Here is a 27,831-nt window from a genome sequence, read left to right on the forward strand (position 1 = left end):
TGTCATGGGGAGTGATTTCCTCTTTCCAGGGGCCTGCATGGGGTCTGCCCAGGGGCCTCACCCTCCCACCCATTCTCACCCTCCCACCCATTCTCACCCCATCCCAGAAAAGCCAAATCGATTCACAGAGGAGCTGGCTGACCTGCAGGTGGAGGAGAAGGGCACAGCTGTGTTTGCCTGCAAGACGGAGCGCCCTGCTGCCTCAGTGACCTGGTGCAAGGGCCTCACAGAGCTGCGAGCTTCAGGGAAGCACATTCCCAGCCAGGAGGGCCTGACCTTGAGGCTCACCATCAGTGCCCTGGAGAAGGCAGACAGTGACACCTACACCTGTAACATTGGCCAGGCCCAGTCCCAGGCCCGGCTTCTGGTACAAGGTAAGGCCTGGGCACTGTGCTGTGCCTCTCATTTGCATACCAGATGTTGCAGCTGTAGTGTGCTCAGGTGTAAGCTTATATAAATTAAAAAAAGAGAAATAAATAAATAAATAAATAAAATAAAATAGACTCAGAGGTGGGCAGAGATCAGAGCTTTGCTTGGCCCTGTACAAACCTAGCCTTGGTTTTCCCATCTCCAAGGAGGGCTTGGCCTGGGTGGTCTTGTCTCTGGCTCAGCCAGCTGGGCCTTGTGTAAATGAGTCAGCAGCCTTCATTCATTTGTGCATTCATTTGCTTGGTGAGTATTTCTGGAGCCCTTCTAGCATGTGCCCATGCATGAGCTCTGCACATACTTACACATGAATGTACCACCTCTGCCACTGTGGAAGGAGACTGGCTCAGGGAAGTCTCCAGGTTTGTACCTGGGAGGAAGGGTGAGGGTTATCATTCTCTCATTTCACAGATAAGGAAACTGGCTTTACTTGGGGTTGTTACCTGGCCCAGAGTTGTAGGGCAGGTAGGCATCATGGCAGGGTTGAACTCAGTGCTCCTGATGCCAGGGGTGGTGTCCAGGATGAAGTCAGCTGGCAGTCCTTCCTGGAGTTTGTCCACAGGAGAAAACCGAAAGAATAACAAGAAAGCCTGACTCCTGATTTTTTTCTCTTTTTCAGTAAAATACAGTGAATCCACTGAGCTCAATGAAAACATTTTTTGGTGCAGTGGAGGCACCACTATCTAGTAAAGTGGATATTAATACTTTCAGAAAATCAGTTAAAGCAAGCATCACACATTGACAAAACATGCTCTTTAAAAAATTTAAAACACATGGACTTGTGGCAGTCTAATGGTGTTGACTAGAGCTTTTTTTCTTTTTGCCTCAGTTCATGAACCAGAATTCCTTTCCTCCCTTTGCATACACTGCCCTTCTAATGTGCCATCTCTGCTTTCTAGTGTGCAGTATCTTCAAGATACCTGTAAATGCAGAAGGAATCTGGAGGCAATCCATCTCTGTATTTATGACTTCATTCTAAGCTTTCACAGCAGGAAAATTTTTTTCATCTAGTAATTCGTATTGTCAGTCCTCTGAAGCATTCAATTTAAATTTTAGCACATTTTTTTTTCGCATTCCTATTTCTTCTGTTAATACAAAATTTAATTGCATTGAGTGATTTCTGTGACATGAAGAATTGGCATAGACAGGTTAGGGATGGGGTTGCTGTTGTGGGTCACCTGTGTGTGCTCTGCAGAGGGACCCCAGAGGTGGACTGGGAACTTTATGATGGACCTAAAACAAATACCTTTGGACAGCTCAGACCCCCTTACTGTTTTCTCTTTTGTCATCCTGTGTCTGTTCAAGTCATTTGCTTGCAGACTGCTGTGGGCTGACCCCAGGTCTTGAGGAGCACACTGTTTCCATTGGGAGCTCTCCAGAGGGTCCCTGACATGTGTCTCTGCAGGCCAGAAAGTGTTCATTATGGAGGACCTGGAGGACGCGGAGGTGCAAGAGGGCTCCTCGGCTACCTTCTGCTGCCGCATCTCCCCTGCCGACTATAAGCCCGTCCACTGGTTCTTGGACAAAACCCCCCTGTATGCCAACGAACTCAATGAAATTGAGGCCCAGCCTGGTGGCTACCATGTACTGACCCTGCGGCAGCTGGCACTCAAGGATTCAGGCACTGTCCACTTTGAGGCAGGCGACCAGCGGGCCTCGGCTGCCTTGAGGGTCACAGGTAGGCTGCATGGCCAGTGCCCAGTGCCATGGTGGGGGTCAGTCCATGTGGCTAAAGGTGCACCCTTAAGACAGTGGCTTGGCTACACCCAAAGTGTGGCCCTGGGACTCACAGAGAAGGCACCATAGGTTTCCCGTGGACTGGGGCCTTGGATCCCAGGGAGTGGGAGGCCGAGTGGCACTGTTTCAGGATGTGTTGTTTCACATGGTCTGCAGAGGTAAACTTAGGGTCAGTGTACCTTGAGCTGGGCCAAGCCCCTCTGGTGGGTGGAGTCTCATAGAGCCTGTCCTCTTCCTCCAGCAGCTCAGACTGAAGGGGCAGATGGGCAGTGACCAGGAGTGCAGGCTGGTCTGTAGCGAGACCTGGGGCTCCTCCTGTAGGAGTCCTCAAGCATCTTATGCATTCCTCTCTGTCTCCAGAGAAGCCAAGTGTTTTCTCCCAGGAGCTTACAGATGTCACAGTCACAGAGGGGGAGGATCTGACCCTGGTCTGTGAGACTGCTGCCTTAGACAACCCTGTGTGCTGGACCAAGGACGGGAAGGCCCTGCGGCCATCGGCCCGGTGCCGGCAGACCTATGAGGGCCGCCGGGCCCAGTTGGTCATCACTGACACCACCCTGCAGGACAGTGGGCGCTACAAATGTGAGACTGGGGGCGCCTGGAGCAGCTCCATTGTCAGGGTCCATGGTGAGCCCCTGGGGGGGATCTGGGCAGCCTCCAACCATGCTCTGGCACCTCCAGAACTCTGTCCCACTCTTTCTGTCTCCATCTCTGCCCTCTTTATGTGTGTTATGTGTGTGTGTGTGGGGGGGGGGCTTTGTTCTGAGGCTCCCTCTGACCACCTGTGTCTTTTCAGCAGTACATCCACCTCACTCTGCTCGCTAATGCCCATTTCTGGGTCTCTGTGCTCCTCATAGCCTCCCTCACCCTCTCTTGGTCTCCTGACCTGCTGTCTCTTTTCCACTTCGTTCCCGACCTTGTCTTGTGTTCTGACATCTCTGTGTCTCCCTTCTCCTGGCTTGGCTTATCTCTGTCTGAGTCAGCTTTGCCTGGGTAACAAATACCACAGACCGAGGGGCTTAAACAACAGACATTTATCATCTCCCAGTCCTGGAGACTAGAAATCTCAGATCACCGTGCTGTAAGCCCTGGTTTCTCATGAGGCCTCTCCACTTGGTGTGCAAATGGCCATCTTCTTCCTATGTCCTCACATGATCATCACTTCATGTCTGTCTGTGTCCTGATCTCCTTTTCTTGAAAGGACACCAATACTATGGCATTAAGACCCACCTTAGTGACCTAATTTTACTTTGACCATCTCTTTAAAGACCCCCATCTCCAAATATGGCTCCATCCTGAGGTCCTGAGGAGTCATCCTCCAAGAGATGAATTTGAGGGACACAGTGTAGCCCATAACATTCCACCATTCTCTGTTTCCTGCTGTTTGGCTCTCCCTCCTGGAGAGGCAGAGGACTTGGGGTACTTGTCACTAGTCTTCTATGTAGACAGTGATGTGGGCCTGTCTGCACCCTCAGCCATCCTCAACTGTAGGAGGGCCCCTGCAGGAGGCAGTGTGGTGTGAGGGCTGAGCTGAGCCCCTGCCTTTCCACAGCTCGGCCAGTGTGGTTCCGAGAGGGGCTGAAGGACATGGAGGTACTGGAGGGTGGAGCTGCCACACTGCGCTGCATGCTGTCATCAGTGGCCATGCCTGTGGAGTGGCGTTGTGGAGATGAGGTTCTGAAGCCTGGGGGCAAGTACAGTCTGAGACAGGAAGGTACCATGCTGGAGCTGGTGGTCCGAGACCTGCGGCCTCAGGACACTGGGCAGTACTGTTGTTGCTTTGGGGACCAGATGACATCAGCCAAACTCACCGTGAAGGGTGAGTATCCTCACCCACACTGCTGAGGTGACCCCAAGTGGTCCTCTGCAGCCCCTTTCATCCTTAGTGGGAGGATGAAGATGATGTTCTGTGTCCATTGGACTTTGTTACAGCCCTGCCTGCTGAGTTCATAGGAAGACTGAGAAGCAAGGAGGCCAAAGAAGGGGTCACAGCCACGCTGCGCTGTGAGCTGAGTAAAGAGGCCCCAGTGGAGTGGAAGAAGGGGCCTGAGACCCTCAGAGCTGGTGGCAGAGTGAGTCTGAAGCAGGAAGGAGCTGTGTGTGAACTGGAGATTCAGGACCTGACCGTGGCAGATGCCGGGGAGTACTCATGCGTGTGTGGGCAGGAGAGAACCTCGGCCACACTCACCGTCATGGGTAAAGACCACATGTAGCCAAGCAGAGCTGTGTTTTGGTGTCCAGTTAATGACTTCATGGCGTCTTCCTGTACTCATCCCACCTTTCTGCCCCATCTCAGTGTCACCCTCTTGCCATAACTCCATGGAATTTCTTCCTCATTCCTGGGCTATTGTATGAACTGTGAGAAACCAGCATCTGAGCCACTTCCCACCCCTCATTGTGTCACTGTAGGTTCTGTCCTCTTGTCCTGTTGGAGTCTCTTTTCTCCTGTCCTGTCATGTCCTGTCTCCACATTTCTCCTGTGACTCTGATGTTCTGTGTCTGTGTGTCCCTCCCTAGCCCTGCCTGCTGAGTTCATAAGAAGACTGAGAAGCAAGGAGTTCATGGAAGGGACCACAGCCACGCTGCACTGTGAGCTGAGCAAGGAGGCCCCCGTGGAGTGGAGGAAGGGACCCGAGACCCTGAGAGCTGGGGACAGAGTGAGCCTGAGGCAGGATGGAGTCATGTGTGAGCTGGAGATCCGTGGCCTGATGGTGGCAGATGCTGGAGAGTACTCATGCGTATGTGGGCAGGAGAGAACATCGGCCACACTGACCGTCCAGGGTAAAGACTGTGTGCAGCCATACAGAGCGGAAGCTTCATGTCTGAGGGATTGCTCATGTCCTCTAGTCTTCCCTTTCTGTGTACAGTTCAATCTTTTGCTTCTCTGTGCATCTCCTGCAGTCCTACAGCACAGGTCTCCCAGCACCTGCTTCTGTGAGGTGCATCTCAGATGAAGAGCAGAGAATAAGGTCCTCCCTGCCCTCAGGGGCTCACATCTGGGGGAGCGGAGGAGGGCAACTGCACAATATAAACGATGGAATTATGGTCCTCTTGAGGGGCCATGCCAGGAGAGACATTGGGAAGTAGTTAAAAGCCTGGCCCTTGAGGGTAGGATGTTGGAAGGGGTGTCAAAGGAGGGAGGCTGGGACATACATGCTGGGCCATGGGAGAGATATGGCAGTAGGTCCTAGGGTCTGCGGTCCAGTATCAGGGTGTTGAGGGAGGTAGGGTCTGGGTGTGGGGATGAGGTGAAGGTGGGGTAGGAGATAAGGTGGGTGTGGAGGGTGAAGTGGGTATGAACAGTTGTTGACTGTGGAAGGAGAGAAGGGACAGGAAGAGCTGCATTTAGGAGCAGAGCCAGAGCCTGGAGGGGCACATGGGCACTCATGCTGGGGGTGGGGGTTTCATGTCTGGTGTCTCTGGCAGGTGCGCTGGCTCTTGGTAGCAACCATAGAAGGGGGTCTATAGGCATAGCAGGGTGGCCTGTGGCTAAGACACAGGATGGGAGGACACAGTCTGAGGGTAGTGGGTGCAGTTAGCTGAAGCAGAAGGGCTAGCTACAGGGTTAGGGGCTGACAAGGCTACTTCCTGTGTGGGGTGGATGATGGCCAGGTGGGTAGGTTGCCCTGAAGGGGAGGAGTGGGGGTCCTCTTTCATCAGAACAGCCTATTGTGAGCATCTTGCCTGATGTCCCCGGGGGTCCACTTCCAGCGGGTGCTTGTGTTTCCAGCATGGTGTCTGTGGCACCTGCACACTCCAGAGTAGAATGGTCTGTGTGAACATCTGATCCCTCCCAGCTCTGACCACCAATTCACAAAAGTTATGAGTCCTGAGCAGGCCATGAGAGGGGCTGCATCCATGTTCATGCTGTGCTGTGAGCTGAGCAAGGCATCCCTGTGTGGGGTGGAAGGAGCCTGAGGCCCTCAGATATGGGGACTCAGGATCAGGCCTGGCCATAGTGTGGCTTATGGCTTGGAAGTAGGTCATCTCCCTGTGCCAGGAGTCCAGGTCCTCAGAAGCCCTAGTGATGGCCTGGTCACTTCCTGCAGAGATAGAGTATGGGACAGAGGACGAGCCACCCACTCGGTCCTGACAGGGTCCTGGGAGCAACACTGATGAAGGGGCACAGGAGCATCTCAGGGCAGAAGGAAGCACAGCTCTGCAGGTATGATGGGGCCTCACATCCTAGGCCATATTGGGCCCCACTCACAAGACAAAGTGGATGGTGAAGAAGAGGATTCTGGAAGCTGGGCAGGGTTGTTCTGTGCACAAATATTCAGAGCTTTAAAGAGGAAGCCAGGCCACCATGCCACCTTGAACTGCATGAATGGAGCACAGCATCTCCAGCACAGAGACTCTGAGCACTCACACTGCTGAGACCCACCAAGAGATGGCAGGGTGTGTGTGGTTGGAGACCTGTCATGCACTTGAGAGCAACCTCAACCCTAGGAGGCACCACTAATGACCAAGGGGCAGAGGACCCGAGTTGACCAACTGTTTCTAGGAGTATGTGGGTCTCAAGGACACCTGCTTCAGGATGACAGGCCAGGAGGAGGGTGGCTTCTGCTTCTCTTCTGGCTGTGATGTTTCTTGCCCTGTCAGTCCTGTTCAGGCCCAGTCAGTCCTGGCTCTGGCTCCAGGAACAGCAGGAGGTGACAGGGAGTGCTGGTGCAGACTTGTAGGAGAGTTTAGGTAGCTTTTTTTGTGTCTCTGTCTACAACTGTATCCCATGGGATTATAAAATTGCTATGAAATAGGCAGCCTGGAGAGGGCCATGCCCATGGTGCGGTGTAAGCTGGGCAGCCTGGCATGTAGAGTTGGGGAAGGGGTCTGGGCCCTCATATCTTCCTTTTGCTCTGAGGCAGGATGGGCCATAGAAGATGCTGGGAGGACATCCCTCCTGGTTACTATCTCTTTCATGAGGATTCCAGATCCTCCATTTCTTGCTGGTCTGTACTTGGATGGGCTCAGCCTAGTCTGTTCTCTGTCTGCACAGCACTGCTGCTTACCATGTGTCCATGAATCTGTGTTATAATTCCTTATTTACTCCGAAGTGTGAGCCTTTCATTGTCAAGTGTCCACACCCTGATTCTCTCAAATTCTCCAGAGAGTTTGATGTTTTCTGTGTCACTCTGACCCTGTGCAGCTTTGCCCACCAAGTTCGTAAAGGGCCTGAGGAAGGAAGAGGCCACAGAAGGGACCACGGTCACACTGCACTGTGAGCTGAGCAGGGCGGCCCCTGTGGAGTGGAGGAAAGGGTCTGAGACCCTCAGATCTGGGAACAGAGTGGGCCTGAGGCAGGATGGAGCCCTGTGTGAGCTGGAGATCCGTGGCCTGACCATGGCAGACACCGGAGAGTACTCATGCGTGTGCGGGCACGAGAGGACCTCAGCCATGCTCATTGTCAGGGGTAAAGACCCATGAGGCCACATGGACCTGTGGCTTCATGTCTGCATGTTGTCTCTATGTCACCTCCTCCCCTGTAGGATTCCGTGGCTACCTGTGTCTTTTCACAGATAGGTTTCCCCATGTGTCTCATAGCACCTGTCCTCTCATTCAGTAGATGCCATGTTCAGTCCTGTGTCCTCTGTTCTCTCTGGGGTATTTGCCTCCATTGCTCTCATTGCATTTGTGCACTTGTTCGTATTGTGGCCTTATGCAGTTTGTGTGGTTTTTGTGGTGTTCCCATTCTGGACAGAGTCCCTCTTTCAGCCTGATGTTCTCAGCAACTTCTTAGCCCTCCTCAGCCCTGACTGCCAAGGTCACAAAGGGTCTGAGGAATGAAGAGGCCACAGGAGGGGCCATGGCCATACTGTGCTGTGAGCAGAGCAGGACAGGCCCTGTGGAGTTGAAGAAGGGGCCTGAGACCCTCTGGGATGGAAGCAGAGTGAGCCTGAGGCAGGAAGGGGCTGTGGTGGATGCCAGGGAGTACTTGTGCATGTGCGGGCAGGAGAGGACCTTGGGGCCATGCTTGCTGTTGAGGTAACAACCATGTATGGACAAGCAGAGCCATGTTTTTGTGTCCACTTATTGACTTTATGACATCTGTATGCATTCATTCCACACTGTCTCTTTGTTTCAGTGTCATCCTCTTTCCATAACTCCATGGAATCCCTTCCACCTTCCTGAGCTGTTTTATGAGCCAGAAGAAATCAATAATTAAGCAACTTCCCATTTCTTGTGACATCATCAATATTGTCCTGTTGTCCTATTGGAGTCTGTGTCTTATGTTCTGCCTCCAAAGTTCTCCAGATTATCTGATGGGCTTGTATTCTTCTGACCCTTCCCAGCCCTGCCTGCCAGATTCATACAAAGTATGAGGCCTGAGGAGTTCACAGATGGGGGCTGGGCTGAGGGAAGCCATCATCTACATTATGTCTTTGGCATGCCCAGCACATGGCCCATGGCCACTTGAGTTTTGCGTTCCCTCTGTGCTGTTCACAACCTGTTTCTTATACGTGCACATAGAAGATGATTGTGCATGTGTCTTTCTGACCTCCTAGCCCTGCCCACTAATTTCACAAAGGGCCTGAGGAATGAAGAAGCCATGGAAAGGGCCACAGCCACCTTGTGTTGTGATCTGAGAAAGGTGGCCCCTGTGATGTGGAGGAAGGGGCCTGAGATCCTCATATCTGGGGACAGAGTGAGCCTGGGACAGTATGGGGCCACATATGAGCTGGATATCCATGGTTTGGTTGTGGTGGATGCTGGACATGTGTGTCTGGCCAGGAGAGGACACTGGCCAAGCTGGCCATCAGGCCTAAAGACTGCATGTGGCCACCTGAGTGACTTCTCTCTGCCACCTGTTCTGTGCTTTCCCAATGTCAATGGTCACTGTCATCTCAGACTATAATCACATCTGTCTGGTCCATTCCACAGTCACATTGGCCAACTCTGTCTAGACTCTGTACATACAAAATGCACCTCCTGTGAGGCACCAGTAGACAGGCATCATGGTCCAGGAGAGCTTCCCTGGCATCTGGAATGGCTGGGGCTGTGGATAAGCCTGGGATCTGGACCCCAGTTGTAAAGTTGGGAGCATTCATGTTATTGACAGATGTGCATGAGATGACCGAAGTGTAGCATCAGAGGGGGTTCAGAGAGGTGGTGGCTAGACAGGCTTTCCTGTGTGTGGTGACAGCATTTTATTGACCCTGGAGATTGTGTGGAGTCTCTGAAGAGCTAGGCCTCAGAGAGCTTGGGCTGCATACCAAATACCAGACAGGTGACTTACAAACACACACTTATTGTTTCATAGTCCTGGAGTCTGGTAGTCCAAGATCAAGGTATCTGCAGGGTTGGTTTCTTTTGAAGTCTTTCCTTGGCTTGTGGACAGGCATCTTCTCCCTTTGTCCTCACCTCATAATCCTTCTGTGTATGTGTTCTAATCTCATCTTCTTAATAAGGACATTTATAAATCAGATTGGATTAAGGCCCACTTTCCAGTGACCTCATTTTACCTTAATTACCTCCATAAAGACCTTATTTCCAAATAAGTTCACATTCTGAATTCCTGGTGGGTAAAACTATAGAGTGTGAATTTGAGGAGAGACGTGATTCAATCTATAATACTCTGTCCTCCACGTCCCCCCTCCAAATGCATATTCTTTTCACATGCTGAGTACATTTACCTCGTCACCTGAACCCAAAAGTCTCACCTCACTTCACTGTCAAGCTAAGTCCAAAGTCTAATCTATATCTCAGCTATATCAGGTGTGGGTGAGACTGGAGGTATGATTCATCCTGAGGCAAAATTCCTATAAAATTTGACAAGTTATTTACTTCCAGAATACTTAAGTGGGACAGGCATGGTGGAGATATTCCCATTCCAAATGAAAGAAATAGGGAAGAAGAAGAAGGCTGCTGGCCCCATGGAAACCCAGTACCTGTAGAACAAATTCTGTAGGCTGGAGAATGACCTTCTGGCTGAGTGCTCTGTCTTCTGGCCTGACCAGAGTGGTGACCTTACCCCTTTGATTGTGGGTAGAGGTGGCCTGTCCCTCTGGGACCGTGGATACAATGGCACCCTTGATGACCTCTGAACTTCCTTTGAGGTTATTCTTCCTAACTTTGAAGGATGGCACATGTTCCCAGCTGGATAGCTCTATTGGCCCTTCCTAAAGAAATCCCAGAGTCTGAAAGCATCCATCATTTTGTCCTTTCTATGTTTGATTAAGTCATGGCTGGCAGTGTTTCTGCTGGTATAAAATTCTCAAAATGCTTATTGGTCCCCCATACAATTCACAGGGGTCCAAACCTTCAGACTAGAGGGCCTATCACACATCCTACCTGGATGATTCCAGATATATTCATGGCTTTGCTGAGATGGTTGATTGGATCCAGGACTCACTCAAAATCTCTTTACCACATGATTTTCCAGTATGCCCATGGTATTCCTTCCAGAACAGGCTTTTTCCTTGTTTGTAATTTTGATGGGCTGAAGAATTTCTTTTTTTTTTCTTTTTTTTTTATCACTGATATTTTTTTTTTCCCACTGTACAGCAAGGGGGTCAGGTTATCCTTACATGTATACATTACAATTACATTTTTTCCCCCAGCCTTTCTTCTGTTGCAACATGAGTATCTAGACAAAGTTCTCAATGCTATTCAGCAGGATCTCCTTGTAAATCTATTCTAAGTTGTGTCTGATAAGCCCAAGCTCCCAATCCCTTCCACTCCCTCTCCCTCCCATCAGGCAGCCACAAGTCTCTTCTCCAAGTCCATGATTTCCTTTTCTAAGGAGATGTTCATTTGTGCTGGATATTAGATTCCAGTTATAAGTGATATCATATGGTATTTGTCTTTGCCTTTCTGGCTCATTTCACTCAGGATGAGATTCTCTAGTTCCATCCATGTTGTTGCAAATGGCATTATGTCATTCTTTTTTATGGCTGAGTAGTATTCCATTGTGTATATATACCACCTCTTCCGAATCCAATCATCTGTCGATGGACATTTGGGAATTTCTTAATCTTGAACTTTTGGTTTCCCTTTCCTTAAATACTTCCTTGGTTGAAATAACTTTTCTCTCACATTCTACCATAAGCATCAAAGAGCGTTTAGTCTGTGCTTTCAGTCCTTGGCTTAGGAATGGCCTCAGCTAAGTATCCAAGATCACCTCTAGTTCTATCTTCCGCAAAATTCTGGGACACAATTCAGCCAAATTCTTTGCTGCTTTATAAAAGGGTTGCTTTTCTTCCAGTTTCCAACAACACATTCCTCATTTTCATCAAGGCCTCACCAGAGGCTCCTCTAGCACCCACAGTTCTACCAATAATCTCTTTAAGGCAGTCTACAGTTATCTAACATGAACTTTAGAGCTCTTCCAGTTTCCACCATCACCCAGTTCCAAAGCCAGTTTAATAACTTTATGTGTTTTTTACAGTAGCAATCCATTCCTGCTACCAAAATCTGAATGGCTTAACAACGTAATAGTGACTTTAAATGTCAGAAATTCTTTTCCTCCTGGTCCTGGAAGCTGAAAGTTTGAGATAAAGGCATGGGCAGGGCTGGTTTCTCCTGAGGCCTCTCTCCTTGGCTTGTGTATGGCCATCTTCTCCACATGTCCTCACGTGGTTATCTGTCTGTGTATGTCTGTGTATGTCTGTGTCCTCATATCCTCATTTTATATGGATACCAGTCATTTTGAGTTAGGTTCTGTTCATCCCAGTGATCTCATTTTATCTCAATCACCTCTTTAAAGATCACATCTCCAAATACATTTCTATTCTGTGGTCCTAGGGGCTAGGACTCAAGCATATGAATCTTGAGGGACATGATTCAGCCCACAACAGGATGTAACTGTGGTCATCTGTAACTTGAGAAGCTCATACTCTGCCTGGAGTTGGGGTGGAGAAGAAGACAGCAGCTTGAAGGGCCAGGGGCATGTTTAGGAGGCCACATATGGAACCTGTTGGGGTCTAAGAGGTCTGAGCCAGAATAGGGGTCAGTAGGGTCAGGGAAGGAATGTGTGAGGTGGATGAGGTGGTACCTGGGGTGGGTGGAGAGGGCATGCAGTGAGCCCAGGTGTAGGCAGTGCTGCACTGGTGCCCTATCTGGAATGAGGTGCACAAGTGAAGGATGTAATTTTGGCACTGGGTATCATGATTGGAGCCTCCTGGGGGTTTTCTCAGAAAAGATGTCTGTTGTAATGTTGCATGTGTGAGTTGTGAGCTGGATGGAGGAGCCTGGCTTGGATCTTCATTGTAGATGTGGTTAGGACTTAGATGGTATGGAAGGATATACGTAGGACAGATGCCTTCTGAGAAGACAAGAAGCCTGGATGGAGCCAATTCCCTGCCACCCTGCACCTCAGTGGCAAGAGGCAGGAAGTTCTCACTGTCACACATATATTGGTCTGCCTCTTCTATGTCCTCCACCCTTCCTGCTTCTATTCCCATCCTGAGTGTTTAGGTTATACACCTAATCCTTTAGAGGGGTTGATGGGCTCCTTGCATCTAACATTTGGCAGCCCTGCCTGCTCAATTCACCCAAGATCTGAAGACAAAGGAGGCCACAGAAGGGGCCATGGCCATGCTGCACTGGGAGCTGAGCAAGGAGGCCCCTGTGGAGTGGAACAAGGGAACTGAGACCCTCAGAGCCGGGGACAGAGGAAGCATGAGGCAGGGTGGAGCCACGTGTGAGATGGAGATCCATGGCCTGACTGTGGCAGACACTAGAGAGTACTCATGTGTCTGTGGGCAGGAGAAAACGTCAGCCACACACACCATCAGGGGGGAAGACCACATGTGGCCACGTGGACGGGAATTTGGTGGCCTCCAATCACCTCTCTGCTCTCAGTTTCCTTATCTCATGCTCTCTCACTGTCCTTGTCCTTTCCCTTCCATAATTATTTCATTGTCTTTGTTCACAGTCTGTATTGTGGCACATGTACAGATTGGAACATTTAAAGCCATGGTGCAACGTGTACAGAAAACACCCAAAAAGTGACCCATACCAGTTGGGTTTTCTGTCTTCTCTGTACTGTCCATGTACGGATGCGCTGTGTGTTCAGAGGGCGTGATGGTAATTGTGTTTTTCTGAACTTCCCAGCCCTACCCACCAAGTTCACAAAGGGTCTGAGGAAGGAAGAGGCCACAGAGGGGGCCTCAGCCACGCTGCACTGTGAGCTGAGCAAGGCGGCCCCCGTGGAGTGGAGGAAAGGTTCTGAGGCCCTGAGAGCTGGGGACAGAGTGAGCCTGAGGCAGGATGGAGCCACGTGTGAGCTGGAGATCCGTGGCCTGACCGTGGCGGACGCTGGAGAGTACTCGTGCGTGTGTGGGCAGGAGAGAACATCGGCCACACTCACCGTCAGGGGTAAAGACTGTGTGCAGACTGGCAGAGTTGTGTTTTGGAGTCCAATTATCAACTTCATGGTGTCTTCCTACACCCGTCCTACCTTCCCTGGTCATCTCAGTATCACCCTCTTGCCAGATCTCCCTGGAACTTCATCCTCCTTCCTGGGCTATTGTGTGCACCATGAGAAAGCAGCATCTCAGCCACTTCGCACCCCTCTTTGTGTCGCTGTGGGTTCTGTCCTCTTGTCCTGTTGGGGTCTATGTCTTTTCCTCTGTCTTGTCATTTCCGTCCCCGATGATCTCTGGAGATTCGGATGTTTCCTATGCCTTCTAACGCTTTCCAGCCCTGCTCCTAGATTAATACCCATACGAGGCCTGAGGAGTCTGTGGGAGGTGCCTAACCCCACTTTGTAAGACTGGGCCGAGGGAAGCCACAGTCCACAGTGTGTGCATGGCACACCCAGCATGTGGCCCATGTCCAGTTGGGTTTGGTGTCTTCTCTGTGCAGTGCGTGTGCTGTTTCTCCCGTGTTCAGAAGGTGTGATGGATTTTTATGTTTCTGACGATCTCCAGCCCTGCCCGCCAAGTTCACAAAGGGTCTGAGGAAGGAAGAGGCCGCAGAGGGGGCCTCAGCCACGCTGCACTGTGAGCTGAGCAAGGCGGCCCCCGTGGAGTGGAGGAAAGGTTCTGAGGCCCTGAGAGCTGGGGACAGAGTGAGCCTGAGGCAGGATGGAGCCACGTGTGAGCTGGAGATCCGTGGCCTGACCGTGGCGGACGCTGGAGAGTACTCGTGCGTGTGTGGGCAGGAGAGAACATCGGCCACACTCACCGTCAGGGGTAAAGACCGCATGTGGCCACGTGGACTGGCACTGGGTGGCTTCCCGTCGCCTCTCTGCCCTCAGTTCCCTTTCCTACCCTGCTCCCTCACTATCCTGTTCCATCTCGTTCCATAATTATTTCAGCGTCTCTGTCTGTTCTGAGTCTGTTCTGTGGCACAAGAACAGGTTGGACATATTAAAGTCATAGCCTACCTCGTGTGCTTGGCACACGCAGCATGTGGCCCACGTCCAGTTGGGATTGGTGTCTTCTCTGTGCTGTCTGCATCCTGTTTCTTCTCTGTGTTCAGAGAGCATGATGGTGTTTGTATGTTTGTATGTTTCTGACGATCTCCAGCCCTGCCTGCCAAGTTCACAAAGGGTCTGAGGAAGGAAGAGGCCACAGAGGGGGCCTCAGCCACGCTGCACTGTGAGCTGAGCAAGGCGGCCCCCGTGGAGTGGAGGAAAGGTTCTGAGGCCCTGAGAGCTGGGGACAGAGTGAGCCTGAGGCAGGATGGAGCCACGTGTGAGCTGGAGATCCGTGGCCTGACCGTGGCGGACGCTGGAGAGTACTCGTGCGTGTGTGGGCAGGAGAGAACATCGGCCACACTCACCGTCAGGGGTAAAGACTGTGTGCAGACTGGCAGAGTTGTGTTTTGGAGTCCAATTATCAACTTCATGGTGTCTTCCTACACCCGTCCTACCTTCCCTGGTCATCTCAGTATCACCCTCTTGCCAGATCTCCCTGGAACTTCATCCTCCTTCCTGGGCTATTGTGTGCACCATGAGAAAGCAGCATCTCAGCCACTTCGCACCCCTCTTTGTGTCGCTGTGGGTTCTGTCCTCTTGTCCTGTTGGGGTCTATGTCTTTTCCTCTGTCTTGTCATTTCCGTCCCCGATGATCTCTGGAGATTCGGATGTTTCCTATGCCTTCTAACGCTTTCCAGCCCTGCTCCTAGATTAATACCCATACGAGGCCTGAGGAGTCTGTGGGAGGTGCCTAACCCCACTTTGTAAGACTGGGCCGAGGGAAGCCACAGTCCACAGTGTGTGCATGGCACACCCAGCATGTGGCCCATGTCCAGTTGGGTTTGGTGTCTTCTCTGTGCAGTGCGTGTGCTGTTTCTCCCGTGTTCAGAAGGTGTGATGGATTTTTATGTTTCTGACGATCTCCAGCCCTGCCCGCCAAGTTCACAAAGGGTCTGAGGAAGGAAGAGGCCGCAGAGGGGGCCTCAGCCACGCTGCACTGTGAGCTGAGCAAGGCGGCCCCCGTGGAGTGGAGGAAAGGTTCTGAGGCCCTGAGAGCTGGGGACAGAGTGAGCCTGAGGCAGGATGGAGCCACGTGTGAGCTGGAGATCCGTGGCCTGACCGTGGCGGACGCTGGAGAGTACTCGTGCGTGTGTGGGCAGGAGAGAACATCGGCCACACTCACCGTCAGGGGTAAAGACCGCATGTGGCCACGTGGACTGGCACTGGGTGGCTTCCCGTCGCCTCTCTGCCCTCAGTTCCCTTTCCTACCCTGCTCCCTCACTATCCTGTTCCATCTCGTTCCATAATTATTTCAGCGTCTCTGTCTGTTCTGAGTCTGTTCTGTGGCACAAGAACAGGTGGACATATTAAAGTCATAGCCTACCTCGTGTGCTTGGCACACGCAGCATGTGGCCCACGTCCAGTTGGGATTGGTGTCTTCTCTGTGCTGTCTGCATCCTGTTTCTTCTCTGTGTTCAGAGAGCATGATGGTGTTTGTATGTTTGTATGTTTCTGACGATCTCCAGCCCTGCCTGCCAAGTTCACAAAGGGTCTGAGGAAGGAAGAGGCCACAGAGGGGGCCTCAGCCACGCTGCACTGTGAGCTGAGCAAGGCGGCCCCCGTGGAGTGGAGGAAAGGTTCTGAGGCCCTGAGAGCTGGGGACAGAGTGAGCCTGAGGCAGGATGGAGCCACGTGTGAGCTGGAGATCCGTGGCCTGACCGTGGCGGACGCTGGAGAGTACTCGTGCGTGTGTGGGCAGGAGAGAACATCGGCCACACTCACCGTCAGGGGTAAAGACTGTGTGCAGACTGGCAGAGTTGTGTTTTGGAGTCCAATTATCAACTTCATGGTGTCTTCCTACACCCGTCCTACCTTCCCTGGTCATCTCAGTATCACCCTCTTGCCAGATCTCCCTGGAACTTCATCCTCCTTCCTGGGCTATTGTGTGCACCATGAGAAAGCAGCATCTCAGCCACTTCGCACCCCTCTTTGTGTCGCTGTGGGTTCTGTCCTCTTGTCCTGTTGGGGTCTATGTCTTTTCCTCTGTCTTGTCATTTCCGTCTCCCGATGATCTCTGGAGATTCGGATGTTTCCTATGCCTTCTAACAGCTTTCCAGCCCTGCTCCTAGATTAATACCCATACGAGGCCTGAGGAGTCTGTGGGAGGTGCCTAACCCCACTTTGTAAGACTGGGCCGAGGGAAGCCACAGTCCACAGTGTGTGCATGGCACACCCAGCATGTGGCCCATGTCCAGTTGGGTTTGGTGTCTTCTCTGTGCAGTGCGTGTGCTGTTTCTCTCCCGTGTTCAGAAGGTGTGATGGATTTTTATGTTTCTGACGATCTCCAGCCCTGCCCGCCAAGTTCACAAAGGGTCTGAGGAAGGAAGAGGCCGCAGAGGGGGCCTCAGCCACGCTGCACTGTGAGCTGAGCAAGGCGGCCCCCGTGGAGTGGAGGAAAGGTTCTGAGGCCCTGAGAGCTGGGGACAGAGTGAGCCTGAGGCAGGATGGAGCCACGTGTGAGCTGGAGATCCGTGGCCTGACCGTGGCGGACGCTGGAGAGTACTCGTGCGTGTGTGGGCAGGAGAGAACATCGGCCACACTCACCGTCAGGGGTAAAGACCGCATGTGGCCACGTGGACTGGCACTGGGTGGCTTCCCGTCGCCTCTCTGCCCTCAGTTCCCTTTCCTACCCTGCTCCCTCACTATCCTGTTCCATCTCGTTCCATAATTATTTCAGCGTCTCTGTCTGTTTCTGAGTCTGTTCTGTGGCACAAGAACAGGTTGGACATATTAAAGTCATAGCCTACCTCGTGTGCTTGGCACACGCAGCATGTGGCCCACGTCCAGTTGGGATTGGTGTCTTCTCTGTGCTGTCTGCATCCTGTTTCTTCTCTGTGTTCAGAGAGCATGATGGTGTTTGTATGTTTGTATGTTTCTGACGATCTCCAGCCCTGCCCGCCAAGTTCACAAAGGGTCTGAGGAAGGAAGAGGCCAGCAGAGGGGGCCTCAGCCACGCTGCACTGTGAGCTGAGCAAGGCGGCCCCCGTGGAGTGGAGGAAAGGTTCTGAGGCCCTGAGAGCTGGGGACAGAGTGAGCCTGAGGCAGGATGGAGCCACGTGTGAGCTGGAGATCCGTGGCCTGACCGTGGCGGACGCTGGAGAGTACTCGTGCGTGTGTGGGCAGGAGAGAACATCGGCCACACTCACCGTCAGGGGTAAAGACTGTGTGCAGACTGGCAGAGTTGTGTTTTGGAGTCCAATTATCAACTTCATGGTGTCTTCCTACACCCGTCCTACCTTCCCTGGTCATCTCAGTATCACCCTCTTGCCAGATCTCCCTGGAACTTCATCCTCCTTCCTGGGCTATTGTGTGCACCATGAGAAAGCAGCATCTCAGCCACTTCGCACCCCTCTTTGTGTCGCTGTGGGTTCTGTCCTCTTGTCCTGTTGGGGTCTATGTCTTTTCCTCTGTCTTGTCATTTCCGTCCCCGATGATCTCTGGAGATTCGGATGTTTCCTATGCCTTCTAACGCTTTCCAGCCCTGCTCCTAGATTAATACCCATACGAGGCCTGAGGAGTCTGTGGGAGGTGCCTAACCCCACTTTGTAAGACTGGGCCGAGGGAAGCCACAGTCCACAGTGTGTGCATGGCACACCCAGCATGTGGCCCATGTCCAGTTGGGTTTGGTGTCTTCTCTGTGCAGTGCGTGTGCTGTTTCTCCCGTGTTCAGAAGGTGTGATGGATTTTTATGTTTCTGACGATCTCCAGCCCTGCCCGCCAAGTTCACAAAGGGTCTGAGGAAGGAAGAGGCCGCAGAGGGGGCCTCAGCCACGCTGCACTGTGAGCTGAGCAAGGCGGCCCCCGTGGAGTGGAGGAAAGGTTCTGAGGCCCTGAGAGCTGGGGACAGAGTGAGCCTGAGGCAGGATGGAGCCACGTGTGAGCTGGAGATCCGTGGCCTGACCGTGGCGGACGCTGGAGAGTACTCGTGCGTGTGTGGGCAGGAGAGAACATCGGCCACACTCACCGTCAGGGGTAAAGACCGCATGTGGCCACGTGGACTGGCACTGGGTGGCTTCCCGTCGCCTCTCTGCCCTCAGTTCCCTTTCCTGCCCTGCTCCCTCACTATCCTGTTCCATCTCGTTCCATAATTATTTCAGCGTCTCTGTCTGTTCTGAGTCTGTTCTGTGGCACAAGAACAGGTTGGACATATTAAAGTCATAGCCTACCTCGTGTGCTTGGCACACGCAGCATGTGGCCCACGTCCAGTTGGGATTGGTGTCTTCTCTGTGCTGTCTGCATCCTGTTTCTTCTCTGTGTTCAGAGAGCATGATGGTGTTTGTATGTTTGTATGTTTCTGACGATCTCCAGCCCTGCCCGCCAAGTTCACAAAGGGTCTGAGGAAGGAAGAGGCCACAGAGGGGGCCTCAGCCACGCTGCACTGTGAGCTGAGCAAGGCGGCCCCCGTGGAGTGGAGGAAAGGTTCTGAGGCCCTGAGAGCTGGGGACAGAGTGAGCCTGAGGCAGGATGGAGCCACGTGTGAGCTGGAGATCCGTGGCCTGACCGTGGCGGACGCTGGAGAGTACTCGTGCGTGTGTGGGCAGGAGGAGAACATCGGCCACACTCACCGTCAGGGGTAAAGACTGTGTGCAGACTGGCAGAGTTGTGTTTTGGAGTCCAATTATCAACTTCATGGTGTCTTCCTACACCCGTCCTACCTTCCCTGGTCATCTCAGTATCACCCTCTTGCCAGATCTCCCTGGAACTTCATCCTCCTTCCTGGGCTATTGTGTGCACCATGAGAAAGCAGCATCTCAGCCACTTCGCACCCCTCTTTGTGTCGCTGTGGGTTCTGTCCTCTTGTCCTGTTGGGGTCTATGTCTTTTCCTCTGTCTTGTCATTTCCGTCCCCGATGATCTCTGGAGATTCGGATGTTTCCTATGCCTTCTAACGCTTTCCAGCCCTGCTCCTAGATTAATACCCATACGAGGCCTGAGGAGTCTGTGGGAGGTGCCTAACCCCACTTTGTAAGACTGGGCCGAGGGAAGCCACAGTCCACAGTGTGTGCATGGCACACCCAGCATGTGGCCCATGTCCAGTTGGGTTTGGTGTCTTCTCTGTGCAGTGCGTGTGCTGTTTCTCCCGTGTTCAGAAGGTGTGATGGATTTTTATGTTTCTGACGATCTCCAGCCCTGCCCGCCAAGTTCACAAAGGGTCTGAGGAAGGAAGAGGCCGCAGAGGGGGCCTCAGCCACGCTGCACTGTGAGCTGAGCAAGGCGGCCCCCGTGGAGTGGAGGAAAGGTTCTGAGGCCCTGAGAGCTGGGGACAGAGTGAGCCTGAGGCAGGATGGAGCCACGTGTGAGCTGGAGATCCGTGGCCTGACCGTGGCGGACGCTGGAGAGTACTCGTGCGTGTGTGGGCAGGAGAGAACATCGGCCACACTCACCGTCAGGGGTAAGTGCAACATGCAGTCCAGCAGATTTGTCGTTTTCTATCTAATTATCAACTTCATGCTGTCTTCCTACACGCATCCCACCTTCCCGCCTCATCTCACTTTCATCCTCCTCTCATAATGCCACGAAATTTCTTCCTCCTTCCTGGGCTATTGTGTGAACCATGAGAAACTAGCATCTCAGTCTTCCCACTCCTCACAGTGTTACTGTACGTTCTATCCTGTTGTCCAGTTTGTGTCTATGTCTTCTCATCTGTCCTGTCGTGTCCTATCCCCAATGATCTTGAAGAATCTGATGTTCTCCATGCTTCCATCCCTCTTCAGATTCATAACAAAGAGGAGGCTGAAGAGTCCAAGGAATGGACTACAACCACACTGAGCAGATTAGGCCAAAAGGAGACACAGTCCATAGCATGTAGCCCATGTCCTTTTGGATTCTATGTCTTCTATGTGCTCTCCATGTCCTGTTTCTTCTGTGTGTTTGGAAAGCATAATGGTGTTTGTATCCTTCTGACCATCTCCAGCCCTGCCTGCCAAGTTCACAAAGGGTCTGAGGAAGGAAGAGGCCACAGAGGGGGCCTCAGCCACGCTGCACTGTGAGCTGAGCAAGGCGGCCCCCGTGGAGTGGAGGAAAGGTTCTGAGGCCCTGAGAGCTGGGGACAGAGTGAGCCTGAGGCAGGATGGAGCCACGTGTGAGCTGGAGATCCGTGGCCTGACCGTGGCGGACGCTGGAGAGTACTCGTGCGTGTGTGGGCAGGAGAGAACCTCGGCCACACTCACCGTCACGGGTAAAGGCCATGTTTAGTGAAGCAGAGCTGTGTTTTAGAGTTTAATTATTGACTTCATGGCATTTTCCTGTGCCCATCACCTTTTCCCTCCTAGTCTCAGTGTTACTCTTTTGCCATAACTCCACGGAATTTCTTTTTCCTTCCTGGGCTGTTGTGTGAACCATGAGAAACCAGCATCTGAGATAACTTCCTACCTCTCATGTCACTGCAGGTTCTATCCTCTTGTCCTCTTGTCCTGTTGGGGTCTGTGTCTTTCCTTCTGTTGCGTCATGTCCTGTCTCCACATTTCTCCTGTGACTCTGATGTTCTGTGTCTGTGTGTTTCTCCCTAGCCCTGCCTGCTGAGTTCATAAGAAGACTGAGAAGCAAGGAGTTCATGGAAGGGACCACAGCCACGCTGCACTGTGAGCTGAGCAAGGAGGCCCCCGTGGAGTGGAGGAAGGGACCCGAGACCCTGAGAACTGGGGACAGAGTGAGCCTGAGGCAGGATGGAGTCATGTGTGAGCTGGAGATCCGTGGCCTGATGGTGGCAGATGCTGGAGAGTACTCATGCGTATGTGGGCAGGAGAGAACATCGGCCACACTGACCGTCCAGGGTAAAGACTGTGTGCAGCCACATGGACCCACTGCTTGGTGTATGCATTTTGTCTCCATGTCATCTCCTTCTCCCATCAGACTCTGTCGGTCTCTGTGGTCTCTCCTATTGTCATTCCCTGAGCATCTCTTGGCGTCCATCTCCTCCTTCAGAATTTGTCACGATATTCACATCCAGTCTGTTTCTGTCCCTCTAGGCCATTTGCTTCCCTCATTTTCCATGCATTCATATTTGTTCATTTCTCAGTCCTTTGTAGTTTGTGTGGTTCTGTGGATGTCCCCATGTTGGACACAGAATTCCCCACACAGTCTTATGTTCTCTGTGTTACTCTGACCCTCCTCAGCCCTGCCCTCCAAGTTCACAAAGGGTCTGAGGATGGAAGAGGCCATGGAAGGTGCTATGGCCACACTGCACTGTGAACTGAGCAAGGCATCCCCTGTGGAATGGAGAAAGGGGCCTGAGATCCTCAGACCTGGGGACAGAGTGAGCCTGAGGCAGGATGGAGTTGTGTGCGAGCTGGAGATCTGTGACTTGACTGTGGCGGACACTGGCGAGTACTCGTGTGTGTGCGGGCAGGAGAAGACCTCGGCCATGCTGACTGTCAAGGGTAAAGATGGCCACATGGACTCACTTGGGGACCTATGCCTGTGCTCTTATCTCTTGTGCCCACACTGCTCGCCTCCTCCCTGCCCTGTGCAGTTTCTCTCTGTTACTTGTCTGCTCACCTTTCTCAGTGTTCAGTGTCCTGGTGTCTGGGTACTGATCTCCACCCAAATGACCTCACATGGCCTGCTTCCAAATAGGGATGGAATTCCCACAATATTCCTCTCCCCCTACCCATCCTAATGCACTCAACTTTCCCCCCATACTCCATAGCCTCTAGTCAGGATCTGAGGATCCTGCCCTAGGAGTGGAGGTTGCCCCTTCCCCAGCCCTGATGATCTGAAGGGGTATTGGCCCGTCTGTGGGTCTCCTGGGTAGAGGTAGCCATGAGAATAGCCTGAGTCAGATCCAGGGCTCCTCTTACAGCCCCCATTTCAATCCCCCTTCCCTTAGAGTAGACTTAGCCCCATGACCCGACTCCCACTCCCAGCCTCCAGGAGCTTGAGGCAGTGGGTCCTTTGAGCAGGTCAGGCAGCTGGGGTGAAGCCATGATCCACATCTGGCCTGGGCCCTTGGTGGGGCTGACTGGATTTTGGGTGCCAGTCTCCTTGCTGGGTTTGTGGATACAAGTCTTGGGGATGACCTTTTCTCTTCCCTTCACCCCCAACTCCTATCCTGTAGCCCCAGAGGTGTTCAGGAAGCCACTGCAGAGCCTGCAGGCTGAGGAGGGCAACTCAGCCAGCCTGAGATGTGAGCTGTCTGAGCCCAGCTCCACTGTGGTTTGGAGTAAGGGTGGCCTGGAGCTGCAGGCTGACAGACGCCGGGAGCCACAGCAGCGGGGCCACATTGCAGAGCTGGTGCTTCGAGATTTGCGCCGGGAGGATTCTGGAGAATATACTTGCACCTGCGGCTCCCAGGCCACCAGTGCAACCCTCACTGTCACAGGTGGGCCCCTAGGCCAGCCGCACATGCTGTGGGGGTTCCTCAGGGCTGCAGCTCCACCCTGGAGCTGGAACTGCTGGAACTGGCTGGTGCAAGGCAGGGCAGACCTGGCCTGAAGCTGTTCCCCTCCCACTACCCAGCCCCTGTTAGCTGCACACCTGTGGTTCCCCCGTCTCCATAACTACTGGTGCATGTGCCCTCACTTTCTCACTCTTCCATTGTAGCTGCACCCGTGAGGTTCCTTCAGGAGCTGCAGGCCCAGGAGGTAGATGAGGGTGCAACGGCACACCTGCGCTGTGAGCTGAGCCGGGCAGGTGCCAGTGTGGAGTGGCGCAAGGGCTCCCTGCAGCTCTTCCCCTGTGCCAAGTACCAGATGGTTCTGGAGGGCACAACTGCCGAGTTGCTGGTACACGGAGCTGAGCAGGAGGACGCTGGTCACTACACCTGTGACACAGGTCATATGCAGAGCACTGCCAGCCTCTCTGTCCGCGGTGAGCTTCCCACTGGCCCCTGCCCTCCCTGAGTCCCTCAGCCCACAAGGACTGGCAGGCACCTTGCTCAGCAGCCCTAAGCATCCCTCTCTGGCTCCCCAGCCCTCCAGCCTGTGTTTAAGACAGAGCTGCAGAATGCAGAGCAGGAGGCAGGTGGTGTAGCCCGGCTGTGCTGCCAGCTGAACAACTCAGAGCTTGGGGCCCCTGTGCTGTGGCTCAAAGAGGGTGTGGAACTGCAAGTGAGTTCCAAGTATGAGATGAGGCGCAAGGGGGCCACCTGCGAGCTGCTGATCCATGGGCTCGAGGCCAAGGACACGGGGGAGTATACCTGCATGGTGGGCAGCCAGAAAACCTTGGCTTCCCTCAAAGTCAAAGGTGAGCCCTCCCTGCCACACCCACTCCCCTTATGGCTACCTGGGGGCACACCTGGCCCACCCCAGCACCCCCTCTCGCCAGGTGCTGTTCCAAGGGTAGCTCTAAGACCCCTAGGGTTACAAGCTTTCTCTGCTCATTTCTGCACCACTATGGTGCCAGTGCCTCTAGAAAAGTGTTGACAGAGAGGAAACTGAAGCTGTGGCCTCTGAACACTGCCCTGCCTCCCACCCCCTGCCAACAGGTGGGACAGCCTGGCCCGGGCCACCCTCTCTGAGCTGCTGCTTGTCTGTCTCAAAGGTCTTGCCTTCCTAATGTCTCACTCCAGCCATAGGGTGGGAAGGAACGGAAAGCAGCACCCCCCTCTACACACACACAATTCCCAGCCTGCTTTCTCCAAACAGTTTCCCCTTGCCCGGTATCTGTCCCCAGTAGCTCAGTGTCATGAGAGGGAGCTGTGTTTGTGAGCAGATTGGATGATGAATGTCATGTGGAAGAGATAGAGGGTGTAACAGAAGAGCATGAGAATTCCTGGGAGGGCTTCCTGCAGGTGAGGTGGAGGTGGGAGCCATGGGTCCTTGGCCCAAATGCTCTGACCTGTCTAGTAAAGACCCCCTTTGCCCACATTCCAGAGCCTGAAGTGACCATTGTGAGGGGCCTGGTTGACATTGAGGTGCAGGCTGATGAGGAAGCAGAGTTCAGCTGTGAGGTGTCGCGGGCCGGGGCCATGGATGTGGAGTGGCGCCTCCAGGGCTTGCCACTGCAGACCAATGAGGTGACAGAGGTGGCCGTGCAGGGTGGCTGCATCCATACACTGAAGCTGAAGAGTGTGACTCCCGAGGATGCAGGCACTGTCTCCTTCCATGTGGGCCTCCACACATCCACTGCCCAGCTCACTGTCCGAGGTAGTGGAAACAGCCTTGCCACTCGCTCTGCTTGGGGCCAGAATATCCAGCCCCTCCTTGGGCTGTTGAGGAACAGTGATAGATGGCAAGGTTTCCTGCCTTTGGGGGTATGGAACTGGCAGAGAACAAGTATTTCTTGGGTGGCCCCAGATGTTGGGGTAAAGTGGTGCTTAGTACGCTTGTCTTTAGGAAATGGATCAGGGGTGCTGGGGGCAGACCTTGGGGACTGGGAGGTGCTCCTGATGGTTGGGGCAAAGGCATCCCAGACATAGGCTGATGCCTTGCCTCTATCCCACCCCCACTCCATGTAGCCCCTGAGGTGACCATCCTGGAGCCCCTGAAGGACGTGCATCTCAGCGAGGGCCAGGATGCCCACTTCCGTTGCCGGCTGTCCCGGGCCTTGGGCCAGGAGGCCCACTGGGCCCTGGGAGGAGTGCCCCTTCAGGCCAATGAGATGAACGACATCACGGTGGAGCATGGCACACTCCACTTGCTCACCCTGCACAAGGTGGGGGTTCCCTGTACCTGCCTGGGCTCCACTATGCTTATAGGGGCCCTCCTGTCCCTGAAGGGTTCAGAAAAGGGAAGGTTGTAACTCCAGCCAAATTTGGCTGAGGACTTGCAAAGCAGAGATGGTTGAAAGGGCATTGCCAGGCTGACACACGCATCCCTGCTCCTACAGGTGACCCTTGAGGATGCTGGAACCATCAGTTTCCAAGTGGGCTCATGTCGCTCAGAGGCCCAGCTGAAGGTCACAGGTGGGCAGCCCCTTCCTACACCCAGCACCCCTGCTTGTGGATGTCCATGTTTTCCTACTCAGGGAGCTGTTGGCAGGTAGTGAGGCTAGAAACCTGAGCCTTCCAGCAGTGATCTTGTCTTGGGATGGAAATTGTCTACCCTTGACCACTAAACTCACTGGAGGTGGGCCAGTGAAGATTAGCATGAGAAATTCTGGTGTGTGCGTTTGGGGGGTCCCTGTGTGGGATCAGTGCTGTTTGTAGGAGGGAGATGAGGAATCTGGCTTCTGGGGATTTGTACCCCGAGGGGGAGGCAGGGCCTTCTGGACTTCTGCCTTCCATATAGCTACTCCTATCACACAGGTTCATGTGCTCTCATCAACATTTATACACACCTGCATACTCGACAGGCTCCCAGATGTTAATATAATAACACACCTGTGACACATGAATGGTTTAGAGCATAGTGTACATGGTCCCAGACATGCAAACAGGACTTAAGGACCTTCAACTTGAATCTTCCCTTGCCCCCAGAGTTGGTCATTTCTGGGTGCCTGGCCCTGAGAGACCCTCCCCTGCTGTCCTACTCCTCATTCTCATACTGATATCCATCTACTATTCATCCATCGACCATTTAATCATCCATCTAGCTATGCACACATGCATTCATTCATCCATCATCCATCTATTGAATTATCCATTCATTCACTATCCATCCATCTGTCATCCATTCAGCCATCATTTCCCACCATCTACACATTTATCCATCCACCATCTATTCATCCACCAACCATCTACTATCCATCCATCTCACTATCATTCTACTACCATCTATCCATATGTTCATCCACTTATCCATTCACCATCCATTCACTAACCATCCACCCACCCATCAATCCATCCATCCATCCATCCATCCATCCCTCCATCTGTTCACCTACCATCCATTCACCCATCCATCCACTCACCATCTGTTTACTATCTACCTTGAGAGCAGCCAGATGCAGCTCTGCCCTCAGGGAGTCTCCAATATGCTGGGGGAATTGTACATGGTGTCCTGTCTTCCTCCAAGCCTTCATGTGGTCAGCTCTGGGGCCTGAGGGGCTAAGAAAGTCTCCATGGTGCAGTGTTTCCAAGTTGAATGATGATAGGGGGCAGTGTTGTAGGTGTCCTGAGCAGAGCCAGGCCAGGAAGGGCCTCACATGTGTGTCAGAGTTGGCATCTGTGGGGAGGCAGCACAGAGCTGGGTTGGGCTTTACAAATCCCACTAAGGGTTGTGCCTTGGCCTCTCTCAGCAGGTGTTCTCAGTTTGGGCAAGTGGCTTCAGGATGAGGTCCATGAGCATTGGGTTGTGAACATGGGTGGTAGGTGTATACAGGCAAGCTTGGGAGTCATGCTGGAGATGAGAATGGGAAGCAGGTTGAGGGTGAAGTTAGGCGTGCATTTTCGGAGAGCATGGAGGAATGGTGGGGGCCTGGGACATGGAAGGCTCTGAGGAAGAACCTGGCTGGGGTGGGTGTAGGAGCACAGAGCAGGCATCTGGGAAGCCCTCTGGACTCAGTTCCTGCTGTGTAACAGAGTTGGGGGAAGTTGCCATTCTGCATTAAGGCTCCAGTGTCTTAGGGCCAGAGGGATCTCAGGGGATGTCTGGACAAATGGCCCTTTGGAAATGGGAGAAGCATCTGCTTCCACACCCTCAGGGAAAGAGGGCTCACTGCCCAAGCAGACCCCTCCCTTTCAGAGAGGTGGACATCATGACCTCTCTTTTCTGTCCCACACCCAACCTCACAAAGATCCCAGCCATGGACCTGGTGCGTATAAGTTCTGCTTTCTGAATAGGGTGTAGATACAAGTCTCCTTTGGTGAAACCAAATATGTTCTGATGGAGCTGTGGGGTACACAGGGGCTGAGGGCTTTCCATAGACTCACTAAGGGTGGTCTCCATGTCTCATTCCATGAGCAGGGGAGGCAAGCTGGCCTGGGCGGATCTCTAGACCCCAGGCCCAGACTGCCTCAAGCATAGTGGACCCCAGGGTGTCCCCAAATTGTGGACCCCAAGATGGCCCCACAGGCCCAGGGCACCCAGCTCCCCTCCTTTCACCCCCTTGTACAGAAGCAGCGCTGTACCTGATACGTGGCTTACAGAATGTGGACGTCTTTGCGGGGGAGGTGGCCACGTTCTCCTGTGAGGTGTCCCGTGCGGGTGGGCCAGAGGCCCATTGGTGGCTGGATGGGACCCTGCTGCAGGACGGTCCCCAAAGTGCCATCTCCGTGCGTGATGGGACCTTCCATTCCCTCATGCTCTCAGGCCTGGGGGTCGCCGACTCGGGCACCGTCACCTACCGTGCAGGGCCCCTGGTCTCCAGGGCCAAGTTGTTGGTCAAAGGTACCAGCCGATGGAACTTTGCCCTGCGCTGGCGCTTTTG

The 27,831-nt window shown here is 53.2% G+C and overlaps 1 protein-coding gene across 1 annotated transcript in view; it reads left to right on the forward strand.

The window, feature by feature from the left end:
• OBSCN (obscurin, cytoskeletal calmodulin and titin-interacting RhoGEF) overlaps nucleotides 1-27,831 on the forward strand; it is a 198,509-nt gene that overhangs the window by 114,361 nt on the left and 56,317 nt on the right. Inside the window, 27 exon segments of the mRNA XM_047776349.1 lie at nucleotides 108-374; nucleotides 1,832-2,104; nucleotides 2,524-2,790; nucleotides 3,716-3,982; nucleotides 4,096-4,359; nucleotides 4,681-4,944; nucleotides 13,216-13,479; nucleotides 14,034-14,297; nucleotides 14,634-14,897; nucleotides 15,452-15,715; nucleotides 16,051-16,314; nucleotides 16,873-17,136; nucleotides 17,474-17,517; nucleotides 17,519-17,738; nucleotides 18,293-18,556; nucleotides 18,893-19,128; nucleotides 19,130-19,157; nucleotides 19,712-19,975; nucleotides 20,498-20,761; nucleotides 21,093-21,356; nucleotides 21,699-21,962; nucleotides 22,640-22,903; nucleotides 23,125-23,391; nucleotides 23,494-23,766; nucleotides 24,396-24,668; nucleotides 24,980-25,176; nucleotides 25,351-25,426. Of these exon segments, the coding sequence (XP_047632305.1) occupies nucleotides 108-374; nucleotides 1,832-2,104; nucleotides 2,524-2,790; nucleotides 3,716-3,982; nucleotides 4,096-4,359; nucleotides 4,681-4,944; nucleotides 13,216-13,479; nucleotides 14,034-14,297; nucleotides 14,634-14,897; nucleotides 15,452-15,715; nucleotides 16,051-16,314; nucleotides 16,873-17,136; nucleotides 17,474-17,517; nucleotides 17,519-17,738; nucleotides 18,293-18,556; nucleotides 18,893-19,128; nucleotides 19,130-19,157; nucleotides 19,712-19,975; nucleotides 20,498-20,761; nucleotides 21,093-21,356; nucleotides 21,699-21,962; nucleotides 22,640-22,903; nucleotides 23,125-23,391; nucleotides 23,494-23,766; nucleotides 24,396-24,668; nucleotides 24,980-25,176; nucleotides 25,351-25,426 (6,384 nt within the window).

The sequence above is a fragment of the Phacochoerus africanus genome, chromosome 4, assembly GCF_016906955.1.
Source record: "Phacochoerus africanus isolate WHEZ1 chromosome 4, ROS_Pafr_v1, whole genome shotgun sequence".
NCBI lineage: Eukaryota > Metazoa > Chordata > Mammalia > Artiodactyla > Suidae > Phacochoerus > Phacochoerus africanus.